Below are 25,839 nucleotides of genomic sequence, written 5' to 3' on the forward strand. Positions count from 1 at the left end.
ATATTTGAAATGTCAGCCAAACAAAAACGACTAAATTTGTCTTACATTAATTTCGGAATGGAGATTATATTCTAACCTTTTTTTTCTCGCTGAAAAGCGCTTTACGCGTTTCCCCTACGTGATGGAAAGTGGGGGGGTGAGTGGGTCTCCCCGGTTTCCTGGACGCCGAGTGCGGCCAGGTCCACCGGGTTTACCCACTAAAAAACCAGCGGTACCCTCTCCGTCTTTCCTCGGGATCGCTTTCACATGCTACCGTGACGCCCTGATTATATTCTAACCTCACTTAACACTCTGACGGAAAAAAGTTTCTTTAAATGAATTAATCAAATATATATATTTCAGTTAAAAATGAACCGTGGTTCGAGAGAAGAACTGCTCGGCAGCTCGCATGAGGCCGTGCGGAACAGCACGGTGGATTTGCACAGCTTCCAAGAGAAGCCGCTGACGAAGGAAGAGAAATCTTTCCTTCTAAACGCAGACCGAGGAGATTACGTCACTGTTAAGAGGTGAGTTTTTATAATGTACTAGTAGTTGCCCGTATCTTCACTCGCATTTTACGATGTTAGTTGGCATGTCTTAGGCAAAAAAGTAGCCTTTCTTATCTTACTAAATTTCATCAAAATCGGTTCAGCAGTTTGGTTGTGAAAGAGCGACGGATAGGCAAAGTTACTTTTACATTTATAATATTAATATTACAAGTTTATCTTGTGTGTGAGTAGAGTGTAGTTTTTTATATGAGAGTTTAATCTTGCAAATTAGAGACAGTTCCGACCAGTGAATCTTCTGACCAACAATGCTTATGACATAAACTATAAAAATCAAAATCAAAATATACTTTATTAAAGTAGGCTTTTTACAAGCACTTTTGAATCGTCATTTTACAATTAAGTGAAGCTACCACCGGTTCGGAAAGTAGATTCTATGGACAAGAACCGGCAAGAAAATCAGTAGTTACTCTTTTTCAACATTTAAAAAATACAAAGTCAAGTTAGTTCAATACAATTATTATATATTACACGATATAATAGATATAATATATTACACGTATTAACTCAAAAAATATATGTATCTATATTATTACTATACTGTGTTGTTAAATTTGATTACTACCAGTATAATTGGTACCTTTAATAATGGTAAGGCACAACTTTACAAAGATATACTATTTGTCTCTTACCTCGTCACCTTGTAATTTGCGGTCATATGTGAGATTTCTGAATTCCATAAAACAAAGTGTGTTCATTATTAAAGTTATTAATTTCGGGATATTAACCATGTTTTATATTTTTTCACAAGAGTATCGTGAATAAGACATTCGTAGACAATGTCAAAATGTCGAGCGCCACCAAAAAGAACAGAACAAAATAAAAAACATGGTAAATATCCCGAAATTAATGACTCTAATAATAAAAATAACCACGTTAATTTAAAATCTTATAAAGTGTGCTCAATTATCTAATCGAGTTTATATTAACATATTTGTTCCTTTTTGAAATTCTTGGAGAATATATCATGAAAATAATCGTAATACAATTTTTATACATATGTTAAATTATATGTAACATACTTACGACAAGATTAAAGTGGTCACGCAATGCGAGTAGATATAAGATACTTGTACCTAGGTCATACATAAGTCGCTATGTCCCTTCGATATACCTTCATTACTGATATTTGAATTGTTTACACATGATACATATACAACATACAGACCTAAAAGAAAACATATTATATTTTATTTATAGAGGTTGGTGTGTTACTTTGATTTTGATCTTGTGTGATTGATATATATTATATAATAGTAGAACGAAAATGAGCCGACATGGCCCCGTGGTTAGAACACGTGCATCTTAACCGATGATTTCGGGTTCAAACCCAGGCAAGCACCACTATATAAGTATATGTGCTTAATTTGTGTTTATAATTCATTTCGTACTCGGCGGTGAAGGAAAACATCGTGAGGAAACCTGCATGTGACTATTTCATTGAAACTCTGCCACTTGTGCATTCCACCAACGCGCATTGGAACAGCGTGGTGGAATATGTTCCAAATCCTCTCTTTAATGGGAGAGATTATGAGATTCGATTACACTTTTATCTAGATAACAATATATATATATATATATAGGTATTAATGCGTTTTCTTTTTAAATTACTATAAATCAAGCTTACAAAAAACGTATAAATTAAAAAAAAATGTTTCAATGTTCAGAAGTTGTAAACATATGCCCAACAAGATCATTATATATAAGGTAATTTTTTCACATGTATGAATTCCTAATCATACGTTCATTTAAATATATATAATAGAAGAGAAGATGTTCTCAATCGACCAGCAGTGATTACAGATTTACTAGAACTTCTGTCAACTTTGGAAAGTGCCCACCTATCAGTAGGTGGCGGATTCTTTGTCGGGAATCCTGAATAAAAATAAAAAAAGACATTTAATAAACAATAAACTTTTTTAATCGAAGACAATTAGATTTAAAAAAAAAGTGATCAGACTTCTTAAGAAACCTTTTATGTCAAATCATCAAATACAAACTCTATAAGGTCTGTCTTACATGAAATATAGCATGGCATAGCGTAACGTATTTTTATAACGATGTTTCACAAGTCAAGACAAGGCTATAACTTTAATACCTCCATTATTCGGTGAGGGAATCAGAAAATGTAACGTAGATGCGAGATGATTTGTATCTCACGCTTCGCGTTACACATCCAGTGAATGCTAGGCTGTGTCACATAACTCGGCGGTTGTCGCTAAGTCGTCGCGAGAATCACTACAAAAGCTAATCCAGTTTATTGGACTAGGAACCTCTGCGTTGAGTCAAGGGAGGTCAAATTGTATTATTCGAATTTACTTGTATTTCTACATATCTAGTACATACACAAATAATATAATCAAATTACTATGGATTCGACATACTTGATGAAATTGCTTTTAATAAAAAACCAGACGTATGATAGTAGACTATATAAAACAAGAAATTTAATCGAACAGATATTATATGGGTTTTTGAGCATCACATTATATTAAAATCAAATATAAATTGTGATTTTTCAGTTGGAAAGTTGAGAGAGTGTGTGAGTCTAGTGTAACTACAGGTACTGGGGACATAACTCCTTAGTATCCAAGGTTGGATTGGCTATGTAATTATTTCAGCATCCAAATTAACGGTGACTACTTACCATGAGGCGGTATGGTCCACTTGCCTGCCCCGCCTGTATGACATGATATATTGAGGACCAAAAAATGCTCTAAACAAATGACATTTACAAAATATATGTATATCGCGCTTTTCTCAGGGGCAGATTTTTGACTATTATCAATGAACAAGTATTACATATATAAACTATATTGAGTAAAGATTTTTGACTTCGAATTATGACTTTGCACGTAAGTTTCCTCACGATATTTTCTTTTTACGAAATAAATAATCAACAAAAATCGATGATATACAAAAGCGTGTTTGTGATTTCTGTAATATAAAATTCCAATAAGTTTCATTTTATATTTTGTCGTACCTAAAATACCCTAGTACCCTATACAGAAAATCGTCGTGTGAAAGAGGCATTCAAAATGATTTATAAGATTAAATTCTAGTCTCTTTATACAATAAAACAGCATTCAACAACAATATAATTGTATCTATAAATATTTTTTTAAAGGTATCTCAACTAATATGTAGTAAAATAAAAGTAAATCATAAGGTTATTTAACTTTAGAAAACATAAAAGTATCAAGAGAGATGGAAAGAAGAGGGTTGCGTTATTATTTCAAGAAAAAAAATTATCTTATTTTTCAACTAATTTACATTCCTAACAAAAAATTCTGTAGTTGTACGAAAAACCTTGACCTCAAAAGTCTATTTAATGAATGCTCTACATTTGAAAGGAAAACTAGATTATTAGACTCTGTTTAAGAATTTTTAATTTTCATGCATGAAATATAACTTTTTGATATTTTAATTAGCCCTATCTATACGGCTACCTCTCAGGCATTCAACATTACGGATTCATCTTCAGTACTGTTTTAGAGGAACACTTTCGTCATACATCATTTCTTCATAATTCTTATAAGTTTATAAATATAGAAATCATACGTCATGGAAGTTTTCAAATTTTATCGACACTACGCTGTCAGCTAAATGTGAAATAGATGATATATTTATACGTTTCTTTGTGAAAATATATTAATCATTGTTTTTTTTCGTGAATCGTGAATTAATCTGAGTTAATATGTTATTATTCTTAATTCATATTATTATTCTTAAGGTTACTCTCATATACATACAGAATATCGCAGATTACGGCTTATAATATCTATATATGTATGTTTGCTTTTGTGAACTTCAGACATTTTAAGAACAAAATTGAAGATTTATTTTAAATAAGCATATGTATGTTTTAAGTGTTAATTGCATTATTATACAATTCAATTGAATCAATTCAATTCATTTATATAATTAGTTTATTCTGAACTAATAACTAATTATTATTTTTCTCAGGTTGATAGAAGTTTACGCGAACAAGCCGGAAATTCTCGACATAAACTGCGTGGACCCTCTGAACAGATCAGCTCTCATCGCCGCCATCGAAAATGAAAACATCGAACTCATAAAGCTCTTGCTCGGTTCTGGGATAAAAGTGAAGGTAAGGATGTTGATTCAACCACACATAGTTAAAATATCATTCCAAACATATTATACGAAGATAGACATTTGCGTAACTTACCTATATCCGTTACATTAATAAGACGTATTTTGATTATGTATACATTAAGAAAACCATCGTCAGTTTTCAAATATATTCCTTTATCAAGTCATAAACTCTTAGTACCTTTTGAATCTAAACATCGAATCATTGCGACGCAATATGTCATTCTCGATCGGTAAAGCTGATTATCGCTCATACTGAGCACACGAAAACAGATCTTAAGGTGACGAACCTTTTCTTACCATTTACAAAAACATTTTTTTCTTTTGAATAGCTGCGTTCCAATTTCTGTCTTCTGTATAACAAATTTTATCATACATAATTTTATGCGATATTTTAGCTCGAAAGGAATATTATTTTCTCCCATTTTCCAAATAGTCCTAGTGTGATGGTATATAGCCTTCTTGAACATATGAGCTCTGTATTAATAAAATAATTTTACAAATCAAACCAAATGTTCCTGAGATTAGCACAAAAAAAAAACATTAGTAAAGATGTATAGCATTATTTTTATCGCTTTGCTGAAATCTGTGGAAGATTTTTCTTGAATAGGAACAAAACGGACGGCTTCTGACAGGAAGCGCGTGCTATTTGATTTGACCATTGACTATTCCTAGAATTTACCAGTCTGGTAAAAATATATAAAAATCTATATTATTATTATAATTATAAATGTGAAAGTAACCCTGTCTGACCGTCTCTTTTTCAAGACCAAACCGCTGAACCGAATTGGATGACATTTGTTATGAAGCAAACTTGAACTCCTAGAAGGGACATAGGCTACTTTTTTACCTGACACATGACAATCAACACTGCTACTAGTATGTTATATATTTAACAGGAATATTTAAATGTGTAGGCTACAACAATTTTCGCCCACAGGATTGGAATAATTCAACGAGGAAATGCTGCTAGCATTCTTGCCACCATACCACGTGGCCATGATCAATAGCTATTATTAATTTCTATTCCCAAGAAATTAAAGTCTCGACGTCTCATTATTTACTCTTAACTGGCGACCCGTTCCGGCTTCGCACGGTTGCAAGGTTAATACTAAATATACTACAGAAGGACATCACTTTATAAATTTCTATATTGTACAATTGTTGTTCTATAGGACACATATAAACCTTCCTCTCGAAACAAACTTTCGGTTAAAAAAAATGCATCAAATTGTGTAATTATAAAGATCTAAGTACAGACAGCGGTAAGCGACTTTCTTTTATACTATGTATTGAAGCTTTGTAAATTATATTACATATAAAAACTATTTTCACTACCCTTCTATTTATCTGCTATAACATTTTATATTCGTTCTCTCATCACCGGATTAATCTCATTGATTTATATCTGAACGATCACTCAATCGTTACTTTTAATACGTAAACACATTTCGAAACAGTTCCTTTAAAAAACATCAATTCAATTTCTTTTATTAGACTAAACAAACACACACATCATAAAAGCTCTTTTGTATAAATACGTAAGAGTATTTATATATCTGTGTGCCATACTACAAAGTAACTATAGCAAACGGGTAGTATTAAATGCTGTTAACATGTGTTCGCGTGCTTAATAAATAAAAACATCGTCTTAATAACAATATTCTGTATATGAAATTTCCTGATACATGATTAATTGCAAGCAAAGGCAAAATTAAATTGATAAAGTTGCAGAAAATTCACTCTTGATAAGAATTATTTTTTCAAAATTACGCAAGCGTTCTAATTAAAAAGTAACTGCACTATTAAATGCACATACAGATTCCTATAGATACAACCTCCGTGATGACGACTCTGAGGTCCCGAATCCCGGTCGAGGCGATGTAGAAAAAGTTTGTTTGTTTTCTATGTTGTCTTGGGTACCACAAACACCCAGAAGTAATTGTGGTACTTTTGGTTACTTCTGATTTCCCATAACAGCACTTGCTTGAGCTACTTACATTGGGATCAGAGTAATGTATGTGATGTTGTCCAATATTTATTTATTTATTACAACCATCAACAAACAACGACCTGTAAATTTTCCCACTACTGGGCTAAGGTCTCCTCTCCCTTTGAGGAGAAGGTTTGGAACTTATCCCACCACGCTGTTCCAATGCGGGTTGGTGGAATATACATGTGGCAGAATGTCGATGAAACTAGACACATGCAGGTTTCCTCGCGATACTTCCTTCAGCACGAGATGCCTTATAAACACAAATTAAGCACATGAATATTCAGTGGTGCTTGCCTGAGTTTGAACTAGCAATCAGCGGTTAAGATGCACGCGTTCTAACCGCTGGGCCATCTCGGCTCATTAGTACCCCCATACGGTATTATTTCATGTAATTACACTTACTAACCAAACTGAAAGAGTAATACATAATATAGCGGTTTACATAGTCACCATCATACAAAGAATCAATCCTTACTCAAAGGCCGGCAACGCACCTACAAGCCCCCCGGTGTTGCAGATGTCCATGGGCGATAGTGATCACTTTCCATCAGGTGAGCCTCCTGCTCGTTTGCCCCCTATAACATTAAAAAAAATAATGATCAAAATATCAGTAGAAAAGTCGCAATACTCGGCCATTTTTACATGAAACAAGAAAATCATATTCATTGCCCATTGAGATTTACAGTTAGAATCATAAGACGGCGGTTATGGAAATTTACGGCGAAGGTATTGATGTAAACTATCGGGGAAATGATTTCCCAGAGGGTGAAGGCATGTTATATTGAGACATATTATTCTTTTGTTCATAGGAAACTTTTCTAAGTATAGAAGTGACGAGAAAAGCTATGTAGATATAGTTAGTATCGCTGTCTTCGATTGGAATCATAAGTCAGTTCTTAGCTCCTAATATTGGTGGTGTATTGACGATGTAAGGAATAATATTTAATGAATGGTATAAGAAATACCAAATATATTAGACGTGATTACATATTAATAGACACGTGATGCCAACTTACCATTGTATATGCACTAGAAGTAAGGATAAGCTTATAACGCCAAGGATTATGATTTTGAATGAACCATTTGGCATAAAAAATAAAACTTATCTGTTCTTCTCTTCTACACTCATATTTATATATAGTTGTCTTTTTCACACAGTTTTTTTTTTCAATTTTATAAAGCTGTCATTTTTCACTTTCAATTGAAGTATGTAATGTAATGAATGCATGTGTAAAGGCAAGCATAGACCTATATATGTTTGAGCCACGAACTCATTTACTTTCAATAAAAGGTGAAAACAGCAAAAAAATTCGAATCATTACAGTCAAATCAGATTAAGTACCCACTAACTACAAATTACTTAAACCAAGGCCGAATATATTTAAGACTGAATAATGAAAATTAAATTTACTAATGTCTTTCAATTTTCTAGTAAACTCCTCCCTACACAAAACATTTACTTGATGAGAAGTGATTCTATAATATTAGCGGTCTGTATTATTCACTGCAATGTATGTATATATAAAAACGTTGTTCTATTTTCAAATTAAACTTTTTTTTATATACATATGATATAGAGGACGATGAAATAGACCACTTGATGGTTAGTGATCACCACAGCCTATAGATAAATTAACCATACCTTATATCACCAATTGTCCACCAATATTGGTAATAATGATGTTCTTTAACAATAATATTTAAAAATATTGCGATATGTATTGCGATATGTATTGCGATTATTTTGATACTCTCATTTCAACTTGTTATCTGTTACGATTTTAATGAAATTCATCATAAGAAAGCCATCGTTATTACAAAATACAAAAGATCAAAGAACGATAAAATTATGAGCTTAGAAACAATAGAGAAGTATAGAAGGAGAGGACATGCTGCGCCGACCCCAAATAATGATGATGATGATATTATGAGTGGCCAAAAAAACAATATGGGACAATTAAAAACGATAATTAAATTTGAATTAGAAGAAAATTTAAATTTATTTAATCTGTCTCTATAAGTCTTTTCTAAATATCTTTTTTATGAATTTCGAATCTAGTATAGGTAATATTTCAAATAGGAATTTGGAATCAGTGGCTGATTAACTCCTTTTCATTTATTTATTATCGCTATACTATTACATACTTATACATATATTACAATTACATTTTTTCGCTGTAACGTCTCGTAATTTCGATAACGCATTAAAGCACCCATGCATCCTTAATTTGATACTCGACGCGAAATATAAAGACAATTCACATGCAATGGATATAATATTACTTTAAATATATTTAAAGTTATATATTAGGTTATTAAATAGGTTACTTTAAGTACTCCTTGTAACTGACAACTAACATTACATAAAATATTTAAATCGTTATACAAAATCAAAATGTCCGAGTCAGTATGATTTTTCATACTAAATACTTCAACGTTCCTCATGATTACCCTGTACCATTGGCGAATCGTAATCTGCAATAGACTGACAGAGAATAATACAGAAAGTGTTTTATATATACATTTTGTCTTCTTATTAACAAATTGTGCACTTGGGATGAGTAACTTTCATACATTTTTAAACAGTATTTCTGTGTTTTCATACCAATGATGTGTCCTATCAAAATTCCATGGCTTCGAACGATGCACGTATTTTAGGCCTTTGATTACTATGCTTAAGTATATTATAAAGCAAGATAAAAAAAAAACAAAAATGTTACTAGATGCTATAATTTTAATAAAATAAATTTTAAAAATCGAACATTATGTATAATAATTTAATTTAACATGCCCATATTGTTATTTAAATCACATATAGTAGAACCAACCTGCCACGTGAAATGACCTAGAGTAGGTTACGAACTAACGTGCAGTAATCGAATTATAACGATTACTGTATAGTACATACAAGTTGCGAATAAAAGTATTATCCACGTCTAACTCCGTGTAGTATGACACGACACTATCCAGGTAAACTTCCAGCATCCTATAAAGAGGTTTTATTAGAGCCTAGAGCTTGCCTGTAATTGTATTAGTAAGAGCGGGGTCACAGTAACCGTTTTAACTCGTAACACAGGATATGCGTCAAGATTTTTATAATATTTTATCTTTAAACTTGTAAACACATGTTTATAAATTCTAAATATATTATAAAGAGCTATTTATATCCGGAAGTAACCAAAATAAATCCATGAAAAAAAAATAGGGTACACATTTTAAACTACTCATATTTTTTTTACTGTATATGTAATATAAAATGAACTTAATAAAACATCAATTATTACAGTATATCTCTGGATCTTTAACATCTAAAAATTATTCCACTAGGCTACGTCAGTCTGGATAGACTGATACAAATGTGGAAGTCTTTCTTTCAAGACATACACGTTTCATTCAGTTATCAACCAGTCGCCAAATACGAGATGAATTAAACAAAGAGAAAATGCATAAATATTCGGTGCTTACCCGGGTTTGAGCCTAGCAACTTCGGTTAAGATTCACGTGTGTTACTGATGTGATCACTGGCCATCTCGGCGCTTATAATTTTCTTAAAAGTGTTGTAACTGTTTACCATGACGTCATTACCTTATTTTTTTTATAAAGAAAAAAGATGTTTTGTCTTCCCCAAATTGAAAAAAGCCGTCTAACCACCAATACATACAAATTGTACAAAGTGTGCCAGTATCGCTATTAATACGCGAAGGATATTGGTGTACAAATCACTGCAATGACACGTGCTGTACCATTTGTTTGACATTCAAAGTAGAATAGTACGTCAGGCGTGGATAGGCCAAAGTTGAATCATCGCAGCACGAGAAATTTAAACGACAGTATCTTTCATTTCAGTTGAAAATGCAACTTTTTTAAATTAAATATTTTTTTTGGAGCAAAGTTCTTCAACGCCATTTGCGCTAAAGTAAACTAAACGTAACTTTCCCCTTTGACTTTTCACTCACATTCTCTAATATGTACGTATTTATATAAAAATCATTAAAAATATTTTTGGTATTGTTTTAATTTACATAGGAATTTTAAGAACAAGTTTACTTGTCATTAAATCGTTTTCAAACGTTGTTAATTTATTTATCGTGTATATAAAATACGTAGGTACTATTATAATATAGTAAAGGCACAGTTAGCGTTCCAGGCTGGTGCCCCGTGGGACAATATTAAATTTAAAAAATAAATGTATCACGAAACAATGAAGCATAACACTTGCTTGTTGACAATTGGAAAATTTTAATTAAATAAACTAGAGATTAACTTTTTAATTACACACTGAATTAAATGTAACATGTTATGTGTAACGCTTAATACATACACAGCACTTTTTAGATTGTTTTATTATGAATAGTAATATAGGAACGTTTACTAGGATCCTGATGTAAAAAATTAGACATGACGGCACAAAAAATAGTAACACTTGAGTAACCGATGTAATAAGTTTTGTATCGTACTCAGTTTGTACATATTACAATTATTTAGATTAAAATAAGATTTTCGAATCTTTCGTCTTACTTTATTCTAGCATTGATTAAATTACCAAACCAAAGGTTTTGCTTGTGGTTTACGACAAGAGCTATTAATTAGGCTAACAGCTATTTTACAGTCTCTCCTCAATGTTATCCTTATAATTCAAAGCTTTATTTACATGATTATTTTCAATATGTTTACAATACTATGTATCTATTTTATGATATTTATTTATCAAACAACAACAAACAACAACAACAGCCTGTAAATTCCCACTGCTGGGCTAAATGCCTCCTCTCCCTTTGAGGAGAAGGTTTGGAACATATTCCACCGCGCTGTTCCAATGCGGGTTGGTGGAATACACATGTGGCAGAATTTTTATGAAATTTGTCACATGCAGGTTTCCTCACGATGTTTTCCTTCATCGCTGAGCACGAGATGAATTATAAAGACAGAGAAATGAAGCACACGAATCAGTGGTGCTTGCCGGGGTCTGAACCAGCAATCATCGGCTAACATGCACGCGTTCTAACCACTGAGTTATCCCGACTCTTTTTTTTTCAAACACAGATAAGAAATTGGTCCAAATAATAGTCAGTAACATAACATATAAAGTATATTGTATCAAGTAAAGGTCACACAAGAATCGAATGAGTTATATACATATCTTGTGCTTGTTATAAACTAGACTATTCACCCTGCGTACCGGAACATTGCAATACAAAGTAAATGATGTTTGCGGTGGAATAACTAATGGGTGAACCTATAGGGACACCGCCTTAGTGTGAACGACCTCATACGTGCCTGCACAAAGCCCTACCACAGGATACAAGTCCTGTATTGTGTTATATTGAGTTTATAACGTGTTTTGTTATTCTTGTATCTAAATATAAGTAATTAGATTTACTAAAGGTAGCCTAAAGAGTTATTGACGACATCCATGGTCGAGTAGTGTGTACACCGGTTTTCATGGGTACGCCACTCTGAGGTCCTGGGTTCGATTCCCGGCCGAGTCGATGTAGATTATCACTAGTTTTCTATGTTGTCTTGGGTCTGGGTGTTTGTGGTACCGTCGTTACTTATGATTTCCATAACACAAGTGCTTCAGCTACTTACATTGGGATCAGAGTAATGTATGTGATGTTGTCTCATATTTATTTATTATTTATTTATTTATTTAAACTAAACTAGTTGTCGCCTACTGCTTCGTTCGTGTTTTAAGGGGTTTGTTATGACTTAGGTAAAAAAGTATCCAATGTCCTTCCTTAGACTTTCATCGGTTCATTGCTTTGGTTGTGAGAGAAACAGATGGATTTACTTTCACATTTATAATATTACTATAGATAATATAATGTTGTCTTAAATTTTCGCGATTATTACACATTGGAATAAAACTAGTTATAACGGATTTGAATCGCGTATATTAATTATTTTTGACATCCCGTGACCACGAACGCTGTAAAGTACTCGAAACGTCGAGATGTCAAAAATAATTAATATACGCGATTCAAATCCGTTTTAACTAGTTTTATTCCAGTATAGATAATATGATTTAAATTTAGGAGTAATAAGATGTTTAATATTATGAATACATTTCTTATTATAACTACTTTAGCAAGTAACAAACGTATATAACAAGACTACATATGGGTCATGTTTTGACTGAGTGATAATTTTGGGGATCAAAAGTATTCAACTGTAAAAATACAAAATCAAATGTTACCTGAGGGTAAGTGGTCACCACCGCCCATAATCATTGCTGATATAAGTATTAATTCCCATCCCTTACATGGGCAATGCACCACCAATCTTGAAAACTAAAATGTTAAATCCTTTATGCCCCTTTATGCAGTTACACTGACTTACCCACCAAAACCGAAAGCGAAAATACCGTTACATAATCATAAATAATAAGGTATTATTATTATGATCACAAAAGAACATAATTATTATAATTTGTCAAATTAAATAACGTCTACGTGTCCGTAGCACGTAATTAGTATACAAGTAGTTTTACATTCATGTTTACCGTCTGACCGGCTGACATACAAACCCACACACCAAACATTTCCAGCTTTAAATTGGAATTTCTCACCGTAAATAGGATTAGTAGCGTACAGAACAAGCTGTCACTAACATGAGATTTTTAGGGGATTACTTGAAATTAGGTTAATTGCGTTTCAATATTTACGATTCGATAATTTCTGAGAAGTTAATGTTGCTACTAAAACGACGCTAAAAAACTGCTTTTATTCTACTTTACATTTATTTACTATTTATTTTTTTACTTTATATAATAATACTAATGACCCGCCCCGGCTTCTCATGAGTGCAATACTGATACTAAATATACTACAGAATTTGTTTATCAATGACATCACTTTAGAAACTTCTTAAATTATCAGTGTTTTCAGTACTTTTCTATATTGTCTATGTATTATACAAAAACGTATGTCTTGAATCTCCATCTATTGAAAAAAACCGCATCAATTTTTTTGCGTAATTTTAAAGATCTAAGCATATATAGGATCAGACAGCGGTAAGCGACTTTGTTTTATACTATGTAATGATAATGATGATAAAGTTATTATATTATATAATTTATACAAATATAAAACATACATGTGTCTTAATTAAAGTCCTCGAACTATTATGATATAACAACTATATAACTTTAGACGACAAAAACGACCAGATCAAAATCTGAATTCTTTAGTTAAATTTCACGTCAGCATCTCAAGTATCGACTTTAATATATCGTAATTAAATTTATATAAAAATACTTTATTGCCTCACAAAACTAAACTAATTTATTTCTTTTAGATATCAGGCATACATCAAATTGGATTGACTTACTAGGTCATTGATTAAAGCATTTCAATTGACCGTCAAACCTTTTCAATAACATTAAATTATAATATAAATTAACCTAACATGTTTCACGAAATTAAAACCTTCAGTGAAGGATATTCAGAAAGCTACCGTCGGTAATATATGCGCATACGAAATTGAACATCGAACTTATTAACTTCATAGTGACATATCATTCGTTTAAACAATCGCTTGACTAGACAAGGACATTATAGTACGACAAAACTTAGATGTAGCATCTGCAAAATTCGTAAAACCGATCACATCCGAATTAAGTACGCTATCCCAAATTATCAATATTTATTTCTTTAGCGAATATAATCTTTAGACAAACACAATAATTTTTAGTGTCATATGACCTAAAATATGCTTAAATTTGACACGTTGATTTACATGAACTTGCTTTCTCGGGTTGAACTGACGCGAAAATCTATGGAGACGAATAGTGTCGAATGGCGATAGGGAGCTATTTCTATTTGTTGTGCCAATCGACAGTAATTGGTTTTATTGAATCTGCCGATGCTACATCTAAGTTGTGTCGTACTACACGTGACTTAAAAATAATCATCAATAAACACTTTGTTATAATGCCACTGGGCAGAAGTCTACACTTCTTTTTAGGAGAATAGTGATTGAGGATTCAAACAAGCCTTTACGAAGCAGTTTACTTGAATTGATATAAACAGGTTTTTTTTGTAAATTACATTCCTATACCGCACACAAGAGGATTATATATAGATTATAAACAGTAATTAAGTCAATTAAATCTCAGAGGTGATAAGTTGGTTTTTATTTCGCAATTTGCTATTATAAGATTCAAGTGATCAAACCACTGGATAATTTTGGATCATTGAAGATATTACCATCTCGGTTTTGTACCATCCGATTATTGGTAATGAATGAATGAATGAATGAATTATACTTTATTGCACACCACAAAAAAAAAACAAAAGAGAAAGTAACACAAATTTAATAAAAAACAAAAAAGTAAAATAGAATACAAAGAAATAAATAAATGGTATGGTAATGGTAATTTATGAATGAAAATACACATTTCTTTCATACTGTTTACTATTTTAGGCCGTGAGAAAATATTTAGCCTAAATATAAACGTGTTATTGTCTCTTACTGAAATTAAAAGACTTCATAAGATGCGAATAGAACTTTAAAATATTTTTTGATTTCAGGATGCATTACTGCATGCGATCAAAGAGGAGTACGTGGAGGCTGTGGAATTGCTACTGCAGTGGGAAGAGGAGAACCATGTCCCCGGCGAGCCTTATGTAAGCTTCGTTATATTACACAGACAGAAGAATATATAAAAAAAATATGTCAATTAATTTTTACAAGTGATTCTAAACTACGTTAAATTTTGTATAAACTCTTGACGCTTACGACCTAATAATCCTTCTAAAATTATACACGCGAAATTTTAAATTTCGCGAAGATAGCTTTTTTGACTCTTTCAGGCAAAAAAATGTTGGAATGGAGACAGCCTATACACTATCGTAACACATATTTTACCCGTCTCACTTCACACTCTGTGGAATTGAATATTAAACCTTTTTTAAATATTTATTTAAATAGTCTAATTTTATTTTAAAAATTCTTGTATGTTGTATCGTTATAAAAGTATACATTTTAATATTCAATTTTAAATAAAAAGATGTTCTAACTACGTTTAAATACGTTAAATAATATTAATGGACAATTAAAATAATAAATGGATATTGCTGAGTTCGTCGTAAATCTTGGCTTTGAATAATTCTAATGATTTCTTTACGAAATAACATACTTGTCACAGAGCTGGGAATCCGTAGACGCGTCAGCGGCAACATTCACGTCGGATATAACACCTCTGATCCTAGCAGCGCACCGCAATCACTACGAAATACTAAAATTGCTGCTGGATAGAGGCGCCACTCTTCCCGTGCCCCACGACGTCAAGTAGGTACAGGCCTTCGTAGTTTATAGCATAATAAAAATAGATAATAAAACTATATAGAAAAAGGTTGATACATTTTTTTTTATTAATATATTTTTAACAACGATGATCTCTCTATCCATATGTGGGTCTGTGCAGGCCTTGCGCTTTATTTCACAATGGATTTTAATGAACTTAGCTTATTATGTTGATAGTTTTATCTTGTATACGGAATCTATTTTAAATAAAAACTCTAATCAGTTTGTTTTTAAGATATCTTTTTAAGTCTATAATATGGATTGATGAAATACTCTAAATCAGTAGGTATATTACTGTATTTAAGATGTCAATCAACGAAGAAAACGATATCTTGAAAAATTAAAAATTGATAGGTTAAGTTTAATAAAATAGTGTGTTAGTTATAAGCACTATTTCATTGCACACGTGTAACATAAATTAATTATCGAACAGAATAAATCTTGATCTCGCTCAAACTAAAAAAATAATTTATACAACATAATAGGTAAAAGACAATTATAAATGGTAAAATGTATGAAATTAGTAGTTATTTTATAGTTCTAATTGTTTGGAAGTCTTACAATGGTGCTGTCATTTGAAATTCGATGCTATCCAATCAAAGATTGGATTCGTTTTCGATTTTCATGTGGATATCAAAAATTACTGTAACAAAATAATTTACAAGACTATGTTTTGCAATTCTAACGTTTTAGATTTCGTATTGAAGCACAAAATAAATTGTAAGAATTTAGATTTTCGTCAGTTTACCATCTCGTAAAATTTATTATTAACTAGCTTATTAATAAACTAATGTTACACGCGAGAGTGTGATAATTTCTCAGTCGTCCTGACTCTCAATAAAAAAATATGTTATATGTATCAAACGAAATATTTTACAGCCAACATATTATTAATTGTGGCTGCATTTTAGAGACAAGATGATTAAAGTTTAATTGAAAAAATACGGTGTAAAAAATAGTACTAATTACATAAAAGAGCAGTCTTACGAAATATTAATTTCAGGCATAATTGATTATGCTGATTTTTTTTTAATATTGTGAATTAATTCTAAAATTATAAATATCTTAAAATAGAACCCCTTTAACTATACCAGGTGTGGTTGTGACGAATGCGTGAAGTCATCTCAAGAGGACTCATTAAGACACTCCCAAGCTCGTATCAACGCGTACCGTGCACTGAGCTCTCCTTCCCTCATCGCCCTCTCATCCGCCGACCCTCTGCTCACCGCCTTCGAACTGTCTTGGGAGCTGGGCAGACTAAGCCGCATGGAAACTGAGTTTAGAATAGAATATAAGGTAACCTTTGTTCTTAATTCAATTATTGTATTGTCGTAACGACAGACGGTAGACTTACTCAAAATAAAAACAGAGCAGTTCTCATCAGGGTCAGTATGTTGCTGTAAATGACAGAAACGCCTTATTAATAACAAATATTCATTGAGCTGAGATGGCCCAGTGGTTAGAACGCGTGCATCTTAATCGATGATGCGGGTCCAGGCAAGCACCACTTTATATATGTGCTTAATTTGTGTTTATAATTCATCTCGTGCTCAGCGGTGAAGGAAAACATCGTGAGGAAACCTGCATGTGTCTAATTTCATCGAAATTCTGCCACATGTTCATTTTACCAAACCGCATTGGGACAGCGTGATGGAATATGTTCCAAACTCTCTCCTTAATGGAAGAGGAGGCCTTATCTCAGCAGTGGGAAATGTATAGGCTGTTATTTTACTTTACTTTTTACTGAGCATTATGCTTCTGCTATTTTTGTTTGGATACCCTCAATTAAGGCCAACATTTTAAAAATAAAAATGAACCTTGTTCATCATAGAGACATCGATTATATTAATAATTACTAAATAGGTTTTTACAAGCAGGTGAGTGAAGTGCTGTACTCTTAGCTATTTTATTAAATAACCTGTATTGAGGAGTTGCAGTCCTGTTCCTCCGTTTTAAGCTACGTTACGTAACTTGAAATATTTTGCTACTTATGGCTATTAATGTTTTTTTTATTATCTTTAAAAAATACGTTTTTATTACCTTTATGCTTCTAAATAGACAAATATGAGATAAAGTTGGAAATAAAATACAAGATTCTCTTTCTAAAGGATAATTTTATTGCTTGTCGTCTTATAAGTAAAAATATTTTCGGACCGATAATACTCTCTTCTTTCCCCACAGACCCTTCGTCAGCAATGCCAAGAATTCGCCACCTCACTTTTAGACCACACGAGGACATCTCAGGAGCTGGAAATCATGCTAAACTATAACCCCTGGGACTTCGACAGCTGGGAACCGGGCGAAAGACAAACTCTTGGAAGATTAAAACTGGCCATCAAGTACAAGCAAAAAATGGTAAAAAAAAGACACTAAAACTTACTATATTTCCATAAATACTTTCCATTCCGGGCGAGGTCTAATACGCCTCGTATGAGTGTCACTTGCGGTACGGCTAAGTAAAGCATAGATTTCTCTATCTTGTGGAGGCCGTAACATCTATTTCATGTACTGTAGGAAAGTAATATGATGCCTATTAAAAACAGAATGCTATGGTGTACTTACTTTAATATGGGTTCTCTTTGTCTAAGTACCACACTTTAGAAATAAAATTCGATCACATCACATCGAGATTTTGTTTCATAAACGTTATGCAGTCTAATAAGCAACCAAGTATATAAGTAGATAGTTTTCATACGAGGTCTTAAACGCCCCGTACCGTAGGAATGGATAAACTACAAAAAATGATTCCGTATCCAACGTGTTAAACTTATGAAATAGATATTGTTGAAATTGTTTTCCGAATTCGATCCTAAATTACATCTTAATACATAATTATCAGAATACTATATTATTCTGAATAAGCAACATAATTACTCTGAACGCCATTACAGCTTGTAACGAGGGGCTGTTATTTTTTATTTAGCTTGTTAAATATAACCTAAAATTATATATGACCTAGATTAAAAATAAGCCACGAGGTTAGAAAAATAGCTACGAAGCGTAATCTCATTTAGTAAACTAAGGATTCATGAACGCTTGTAGAGCTATCATTGGATATTAACTTGTATATATATTTTAGTTCTGTTATTATGTTATTTGTAATGAAAGAACATATTGTTAAAAAACATAATAGTGTTTTAAAATGTATCTTAAATATTTTAAGACTAAAGAAATGAAATTAATATTTATAGTACATAAATATTATATAAATATGACACACTGTAAAAATACCACTATAAAATGTTTTAGAGTTAATTCCACCAAAGAACACCAATCTGTACGGTTGATAAACACAAAGAATTTCATACAACCTATGCAGTTTTATTAGCAATCTTTTCCTGCACTACCAAGCCTGAGCTAAATCGTTACCATCGGGATTGAACCCGCGATCTTCTATACAAAATCAACTGTTTTAGGCACTTGTCCATGGTGGCCCTTCTAGAATATAAGATGAACCACTTTTTGGTACATAATTGTTATTATTATTACAACAATCGTTATTATTTGTTACAGTTCGTAGCACATCCGAATGTACAACAATTATTAGGAACTATTTGGTACGAAGGTCTGCCAGGATTCAAGAGGAAGAGCATAGTAGGACAATGTGTACAGGTTCGTGAGTTTGCACAATTACATGTAATAGCTTACTTGCGCAATCAAGTTTGCTCAGGCAAATCGTATAAATCAGCTAATCTGACATTAAATCAGCCATTAAATAGTTATTTTTTTCAGTTCTAATCGCTGGTACTAATACTAAGTAACTGTGTATACGTAAAATTTATCGTGTAATTTTCCCATTACTAGCCTGTTTGCGCAACTAAGCACAAATAATAAATGAACTTTATCGTATTACTAATTCTTTACTCTGTAGATAAGCTAAACTATGTAAGTATATTATTTATTAGCTTTCTTATAAATTATGGATTGGACTTAAAGCATAAAACAATTACAAATACATAACATATATAAATAACAACTATGTTTTACTACATACTCAGGTACACATTTTCGTTTGCGTGATTAAGTTTTTAAATTTATATCTACTGTAACAGGTGGCTAAACTCGGCGCTATGTTTCCCGTTTACTGCACGATATACATGTTGGCACCGGATTCCGAATACGGCCAGTTCATGAAGAAACCCTTTGTCAAGTTCATCAGTCATAGCTCCTCGTATATGATGTTTCTAAGTAAGTATCAAATTTCTTTAGGAGAAGCTTAGTGGAGACGTTGGTGGCACATTAGCGTTGTAAAGGTTGGTTGAAACTTCTTAACACAACCAACAAGTGGGCCAACCGTATACCGAATATGTAGACTAATATAGGTATAAAAACACGTTTTCAATGGTAAGAAGGCAACCTATTATATGACCTCCCAATAACAAGCGGGCAAAGCCGCAGGCAAGAACTACTAACAAATAACAAGTCTCGTATTGATGCATTTAGCCTGAGGAAGACAATAAATTGTAAGTTATCCATTGACCGCAAATAAGATCTAATTAGTAAACACTTACCATCAGAGGAATTTATGTATCCCATTGTATAATATTTGTACTTAAAAAATAATAATTTATGTTTTCAATTTTTTCAGTGTTACTGTCCCTGGCTTCCCAAAGAGCTGAATATTTAGTCCTGGAATGGTCTGGTATATCTTGGTTGCAAGAGTTGGTCGAATTTTGGAAAAGCCGCGAACGAGGCTCCCTACCTGGTCTGATAGAATCCACTGTCATCATCTTCATAGCAAGTAAATTTTAAATTTTGGCATGTTTAATACTTTCTTTAGTGTTTTAATATTTATATTTCATTTGTTAATGGACTTCGGTGCGGAAATCTTCTAAAACCAAAAGTTCATTTAAAACTTGGTGGTAGGGCTTTGTGCAAGCCCGTCTGGGTAGGTACCATCCACTCATAAGTTATTCTACCGCTAAATAACAGTACGCAGTATTGTTGTGTTCCGGTTTGAAGGCACAAGGTACATGACATCTTAGTTCCCAGATTTGGTGGCAAATTGACGATGTAAAGAATAGTTAATATTTCTTAGAGCGTCATTTTCTATGGGTGATGGTGACCACTTACCATCAGGTGGCCCATATGCTCGTCCGCCAACCTATACCACAAAAAAGCCATCACCATTTAAATTTTAATACGCGTTATATATATATATATATAACCTTGGATTAAATTAAACATCATGTATTTAAAAACTATATAATATAATGGGTATGACGATATTCATAAAAAACCCCTTGTATCGTGTGATTTGAATTTATTTGTTTCAGGTTTAGTATGGGGCGAAATAAGATCACTTTGGGAGAACGGACTGTTAGAATATTTGAGTGATTTATGGAATATAGTCGACTTTATCACGAACGTCTTTTATATAGCATGGATAAGTTTGCGTTTCTCTTCATGGTATATTGTACAGGTATGAGATTTTTATATGGGTACATATCGATACTTATATACTTACCGTTTGCCATGAGAGCTGTGATAGCCAAGTGGTTAGAACCCGTGCATCGATGAGTTCGGGTTCAAACCCAGGCAAGCACCACTACATATATGTTCTTAATTGGTGTTTATAATTCATCTCGAGCTCGGCGGTGAAGGAAAATATCGTAAGGAAATCTTCATGTGTCTGATTTCATTGAAATTCTGCCACATGTGCTTTCCAACAGCCCGCATTGGACCAGCGTGGTTGTTGGAACTTTTGCTCTATCACAAATATGTTCCAAAATCCTCGTCTTTATGGAAGAGGAGGCCTTAGCCCAGCAGTGGGAAATTTACATGGTGTTACTTTACCTTACTGCTTTACTAGACCGTTTTCCATACTAGGTTATATGTATAACGATTAACTATTAAATCAACAGCGGGATTACCATAGCGGCAAGGATCCTTGGTACCCAAGAGAACGCTGGGATTCATTCGATCCAATGCTGCTCTCGGAAGGCGCCTTCGCAGCCGGCATGATCTTCTCCTTCCTCAAGCTGGTCCACATCTTCTCCATCAATCCCTACCTTGGGCCGCTCCAAGTGTCTCTCGGCAGGATGATCATTGACATCATCAAATTCTTCTTCGTCTATATGCTTGTGTTATTTGCCTTCGCATGCGGTAACTACAAAAAATCCTATATATATATATTACTCTCTAAATTCCTGATGAAAACGAATTTCATTTATTTCTTTTTTACAACCTCTTTGGTTGATATGAGTAAATCATGTTGTTTTTTTAAATAAATTAAATGGAATATAATATGTAACTAATTTGATTTTTACTGATCATGCTAACATAATCTCTATCGATCTGTCATTTTTTTTATATAAAAAAGTTAATTCATCAAGTATAGTTAAATTTTTTTTTACCAGGTCTAAACCAGCTGATGTGGTACTACGCTGAGCTTGAGAAGCATAAGTGCTATCACCATTCATCCGTTATTCCTGACTTTGATACTCAAGAAAGAGCTTGTAGTATTTGGAGACGATTTGCAAAGTAAGTTACTTTAGCACAGGCACAATACCGTGATTTCAATATTAAATAAATAAATCAGCCACCTAAAACAGTAAAAACGGGCGATATTGGTCACGGCTGACTTAATGTAGTGCTGGCATATTTTCTGTAACCCACAATACCATTAAATGAATATGGAGTGTACATAACAGATTCAATAAATATAATTAGCCTAATCGGAGAATCAAACATAGGACCTTACGATCTTCAGCATTATATGCCATCTACACTATCACTATCAATCATTATGCAATCTCATAATTATTTTTGTTACGAAAATTGTAATGAAAGTAATTTTACCACTTAAATCATACTAATACGTTTTTCAACAGCTTATTCGAAACATCTCAATCACTCTTCTGGGCTTCTTTCGGTTTGGTCGACTTAACAACGTTTGAGCTGACCGGTATCAAGAGCTTCACCAGATTCTGGGCGCTCCTGACCTTCGGCTCGTACTCCGTTATCAACATCATTGTACTCCTGAACATGCTTATCGCTATGATGTCTAACTCTTATCAGATCATTTCCGTAAGTTTCAGAAACCAATATAAATTAGTTTAGCTAATTATAAGAAGAATAGACTGTTCATAATAAAAAATCAGTCACCATATCGGTGAAATGTCTGTACTGATATTGTAAAGCTAGAGAGTTTCTATGTTGATATCGTCAATCTTAAGAACTGTTATTCGTTTTGTCAAAATATTTTATTTAGATAAGTAACAAAGTGAATGAAACAAGAGAACAAATTTCAAAAGCCTACAATACCAAAAGTCATTCTCTTCAACCCTAAATAGAAAAAAAATGGTTGATCCAAATGATACAAAACTGTTATCACTTTTATCAAACAGTTATAAATAAATAAAATTTAATGTCAACAAACTAGATACCTAATCTATAATAAAGTCCCAACACTTTGAAACAATATTAAAATTAGAACAACAACTTTACCGCAATCCAACGTCGACAGTTATACATATTAATCAAATCTTCCTTGAACTAAATCATGCTTAATTTCAAATGCTATAAAAAAGTCACGATGGTTAGATATTTTGTTGTTTTAGCAAAAAGTATTATACTTTTGCTTCACCTATACGAAGTACTGTGCCCTTGTAATGCATACGTTATATAATTTATTAATTTATGAATAACAAATAATTTTAATGTCCAAATAGGAAAGGTCCGATACGGAATGGAAATTCGCTCGAAGCAACCTCTGGATGTCGTACTTTGAAGACGGCGATACAGTTCCGCCCCCGTTTAACATCATCCCCACTCCAAAACACGTGAACGGCTGGATACAAAAGGTTTTCCATAATAAAGAAAGAGGATCTATAATTGTAAGTATCAGATGATGTTTTTTTTTTTTCAAAACAATGATATCGACGATTAAGTGAAACCAAAAGCTCAGAATTAAAGGAAGAAAAATCATGACCTGTGTGACTTTATGACATTTATATTATACAGCAACAACAACAGCCTGTAAATTTCCCACAGCTGGGCTAAGGCCTCCTCTCCCTTTGAGAAGAAGGTTTGGAACATATTCCACCACGCTGTTCCAATGCGAGTTGGTGAAATACACATGTGGCTGAATTTCTTTGAAATTAGACACATGCAGGTTTCCTCACTATGTTTTCCTTCACCGCCGAGCACGTGATGAATTACAAACACTGCTCGTCTATGTTTGAACTCGCAATCATCGGTTAAGATGCACGCGTTCTAACCAACTAGTGATATATCATAAAGGCCATACAATTGTTTCAAGATTTGTCAATTTATTTTGGCTTTAACAGAAAATGATGTGAATTTAAGGATGACTAATAAAACCTTTTTTCACAGAACAAATCACGTGAGAAGGCCCGTCAACAACACGAAGCTATCATGCGTATCTTGGTTAGACGATACGTAACCGCGGAACAACGAGCCAGAGATGAAGTCGGAGTGACGGAGGACGACGTTATGGAAATCAGGCAGGATATATCAACGCTGCGCTTCGAGTTAATAGATATTTTAGCAAACAACGGAATGAAGACGCCGAGGATCAACTCTCAGGAAACCACAAGTAATATCTTATTAAAAATGATCCATGTATTTGAAGTAACACAAAAATCTTTTCGATTGATTTTATTGATACAAATCATCTGAGTTTGATTTATCGTTTGTCGTATTAATACAAAAGGATAAAATAAGGAATGTTCGACGGATTAAGCTACACCTATAACATAAATGAGATATATTATAATTCGTCACCGAATATTCATTTACGCCTGCTTCCTCTTGTCTCCTAACCCTATAAAATATGGAAAGCTATTTAAGGGACTTTTGGATAAGTGTCACCCCAAACCCACTAAAAACAATCCTTACCCAGTCCGCACATTTCTTTCCAAAGTAGCTTAAGCATTGTACCCGAACAAACCGGTATATTAGCACCAAGAAACTAACTAACGTTACTATATTCTGACGCAGTATCGGGCAAGAAAGGTAAAGTGATGGAGAGGAGGATCCTGAAGGACTTCCACATTGGCATCGTGGAAGGAATCATAAAGGATGTGATATCGAAGGAGAGCAAGCCTAAGGACGTCTTCAGTCAGATCGCAAAAGCTATCGTAAGACGAGGAAGTGAAAACGATAAGTTAGTATTCATAAGACTACTAGTATTTGCCTGCGGCTTCGCTTGCATTTTAGTGTATATACCTAATTCGGCTCAGCGGTTTGGTCGTGACAGAGCGACAGGCAGACAGATACAGAGTTACTTTCGTATTTATAATATTATTATAGATTAAGAAATGTATGTATATTTAACTTCAGTATTTTGTATACATTTTATATAATAAGATACATGTATGGAAAACTTGTTACTGGATTTAGTACTGGGCACTAAATGTTTATAGACATGTACCAAAACACTTTTATTTCTATTCGAATTTGGTTTTGTTATTTTTTCACAGGAAGAAAGACTGGAATGCCAAAGTGCGCAGAAGCACAATACGACGAGACCCCATCGGAACAACTGCTGAAGCTGCAACAAAGAAGAGCAGACAATCCCTGAGAGCTCATATCTTGGACAACGTGTCAGCTAGGACTATTGATCCTCAAAAACTCTTGCGTAAGATTTGCATTACAATTACTAATTTATTACTACACACAATACACAATGAATACTACATTACAAGTACTGGTTATGCTATAAGCAAAGGAAAATAGACACATACTCAGATCCATTATGATTCTAGATCTTTTAAAAATTTTATATAGGATCCGCCATATAGGACGCGTATGAATTCCAAATTTTTCAATTTTTTCTCCAAAAATTTTTTTTGGGGAAAAAATTGATAAAAAATTGATCGTAATAATTAAAAAAAAATTCTAATTAAGTGC

At 33.0% G+C, this 25,839-nt stretch overlaps 1 protein-coding gene across 1 annotated transcript in view; it reads left to right on the top strand.

Moving 5' to 3' along the window:
• Window positions 1-344: 344 nt before the first annotated feature.
• LOC124538053 (transient receptor potential protein) overlaps window positions 345-25,839 on the top strand; it is a 28,548-nt gene continuing 3,053 nt past the window's right edge. The window contains exons 1-17 of the mRNA XM_047115064.1: window positions 345-506; window positions 4,512-4,656; window positions 15,189-15,284; window positions 15,806-15,948; window positions 17,058-17,259; window positions 18,145-18,318; window positions 19,477-19,575; window positions 20,016-20,151; window positions 20,552-20,704; window positions 21,240-21,385; window positions 21,828-22,068; window positions 22,323-22,446; window positions 22,797-22,992; window positions 23,637-23,801; window positions 24,301-24,523; window positions 24,928-25,093; window positions 25,410-25,567. Of these exons, the coding sequence (XP_046971020.1) occupies window positions 349-506; window positions 4,512-4,656; window positions 15,189-15,284; window positions 15,806-15,948; window positions 17,058-17,259; window positions 18,145-18,318; window positions 19,477-19,575; window positions 20,016-20,151; window positions 20,552-20,704; window positions 21,240-21,385; window positions 21,828-22,068; window positions 22,323-22,446; window positions 22,797-22,992; window positions 23,637-23,801; window positions 24,301-24,523; window positions 24,928-25,093; window positions 25,410-25,567 (2,725 nt within the window). The 5' untranslated portion in view covers window positions 345-348. The remainder of the gene's footprint in view (window positions 507-4,511; window positions 4,657-15,188; window positions 15,285-15,805; window positions 15,949-17,057; window positions 17,260-18,144; window positions 18,319-19,476; window positions 19,576-20,015; window positions 20,152-20,551; window positions 20,705-21,239; window positions 21,386-21,827; window positions 22,069-22,322; window positions 22,447-22,796; window positions 22,993-23,636; window positions 23,802-24,300; window positions 24,524-24,927; window positions 25,094-25,409; window positions 25,568-25,839) is intronic.

Source organism: Vanessa cardui, chromosome 19 (assembly GCF_905220365.1).
Source record: "Vanessa cardui chromosome 19, ilVanCard2.1, whole genome shotgun sequence".
Lineage (NCBI taxonomy): Eukaryota > Metazoa > Arthropoda > Insecta > Lepidoptera > Nymphalidae > Vanessa > Vanessa cardui.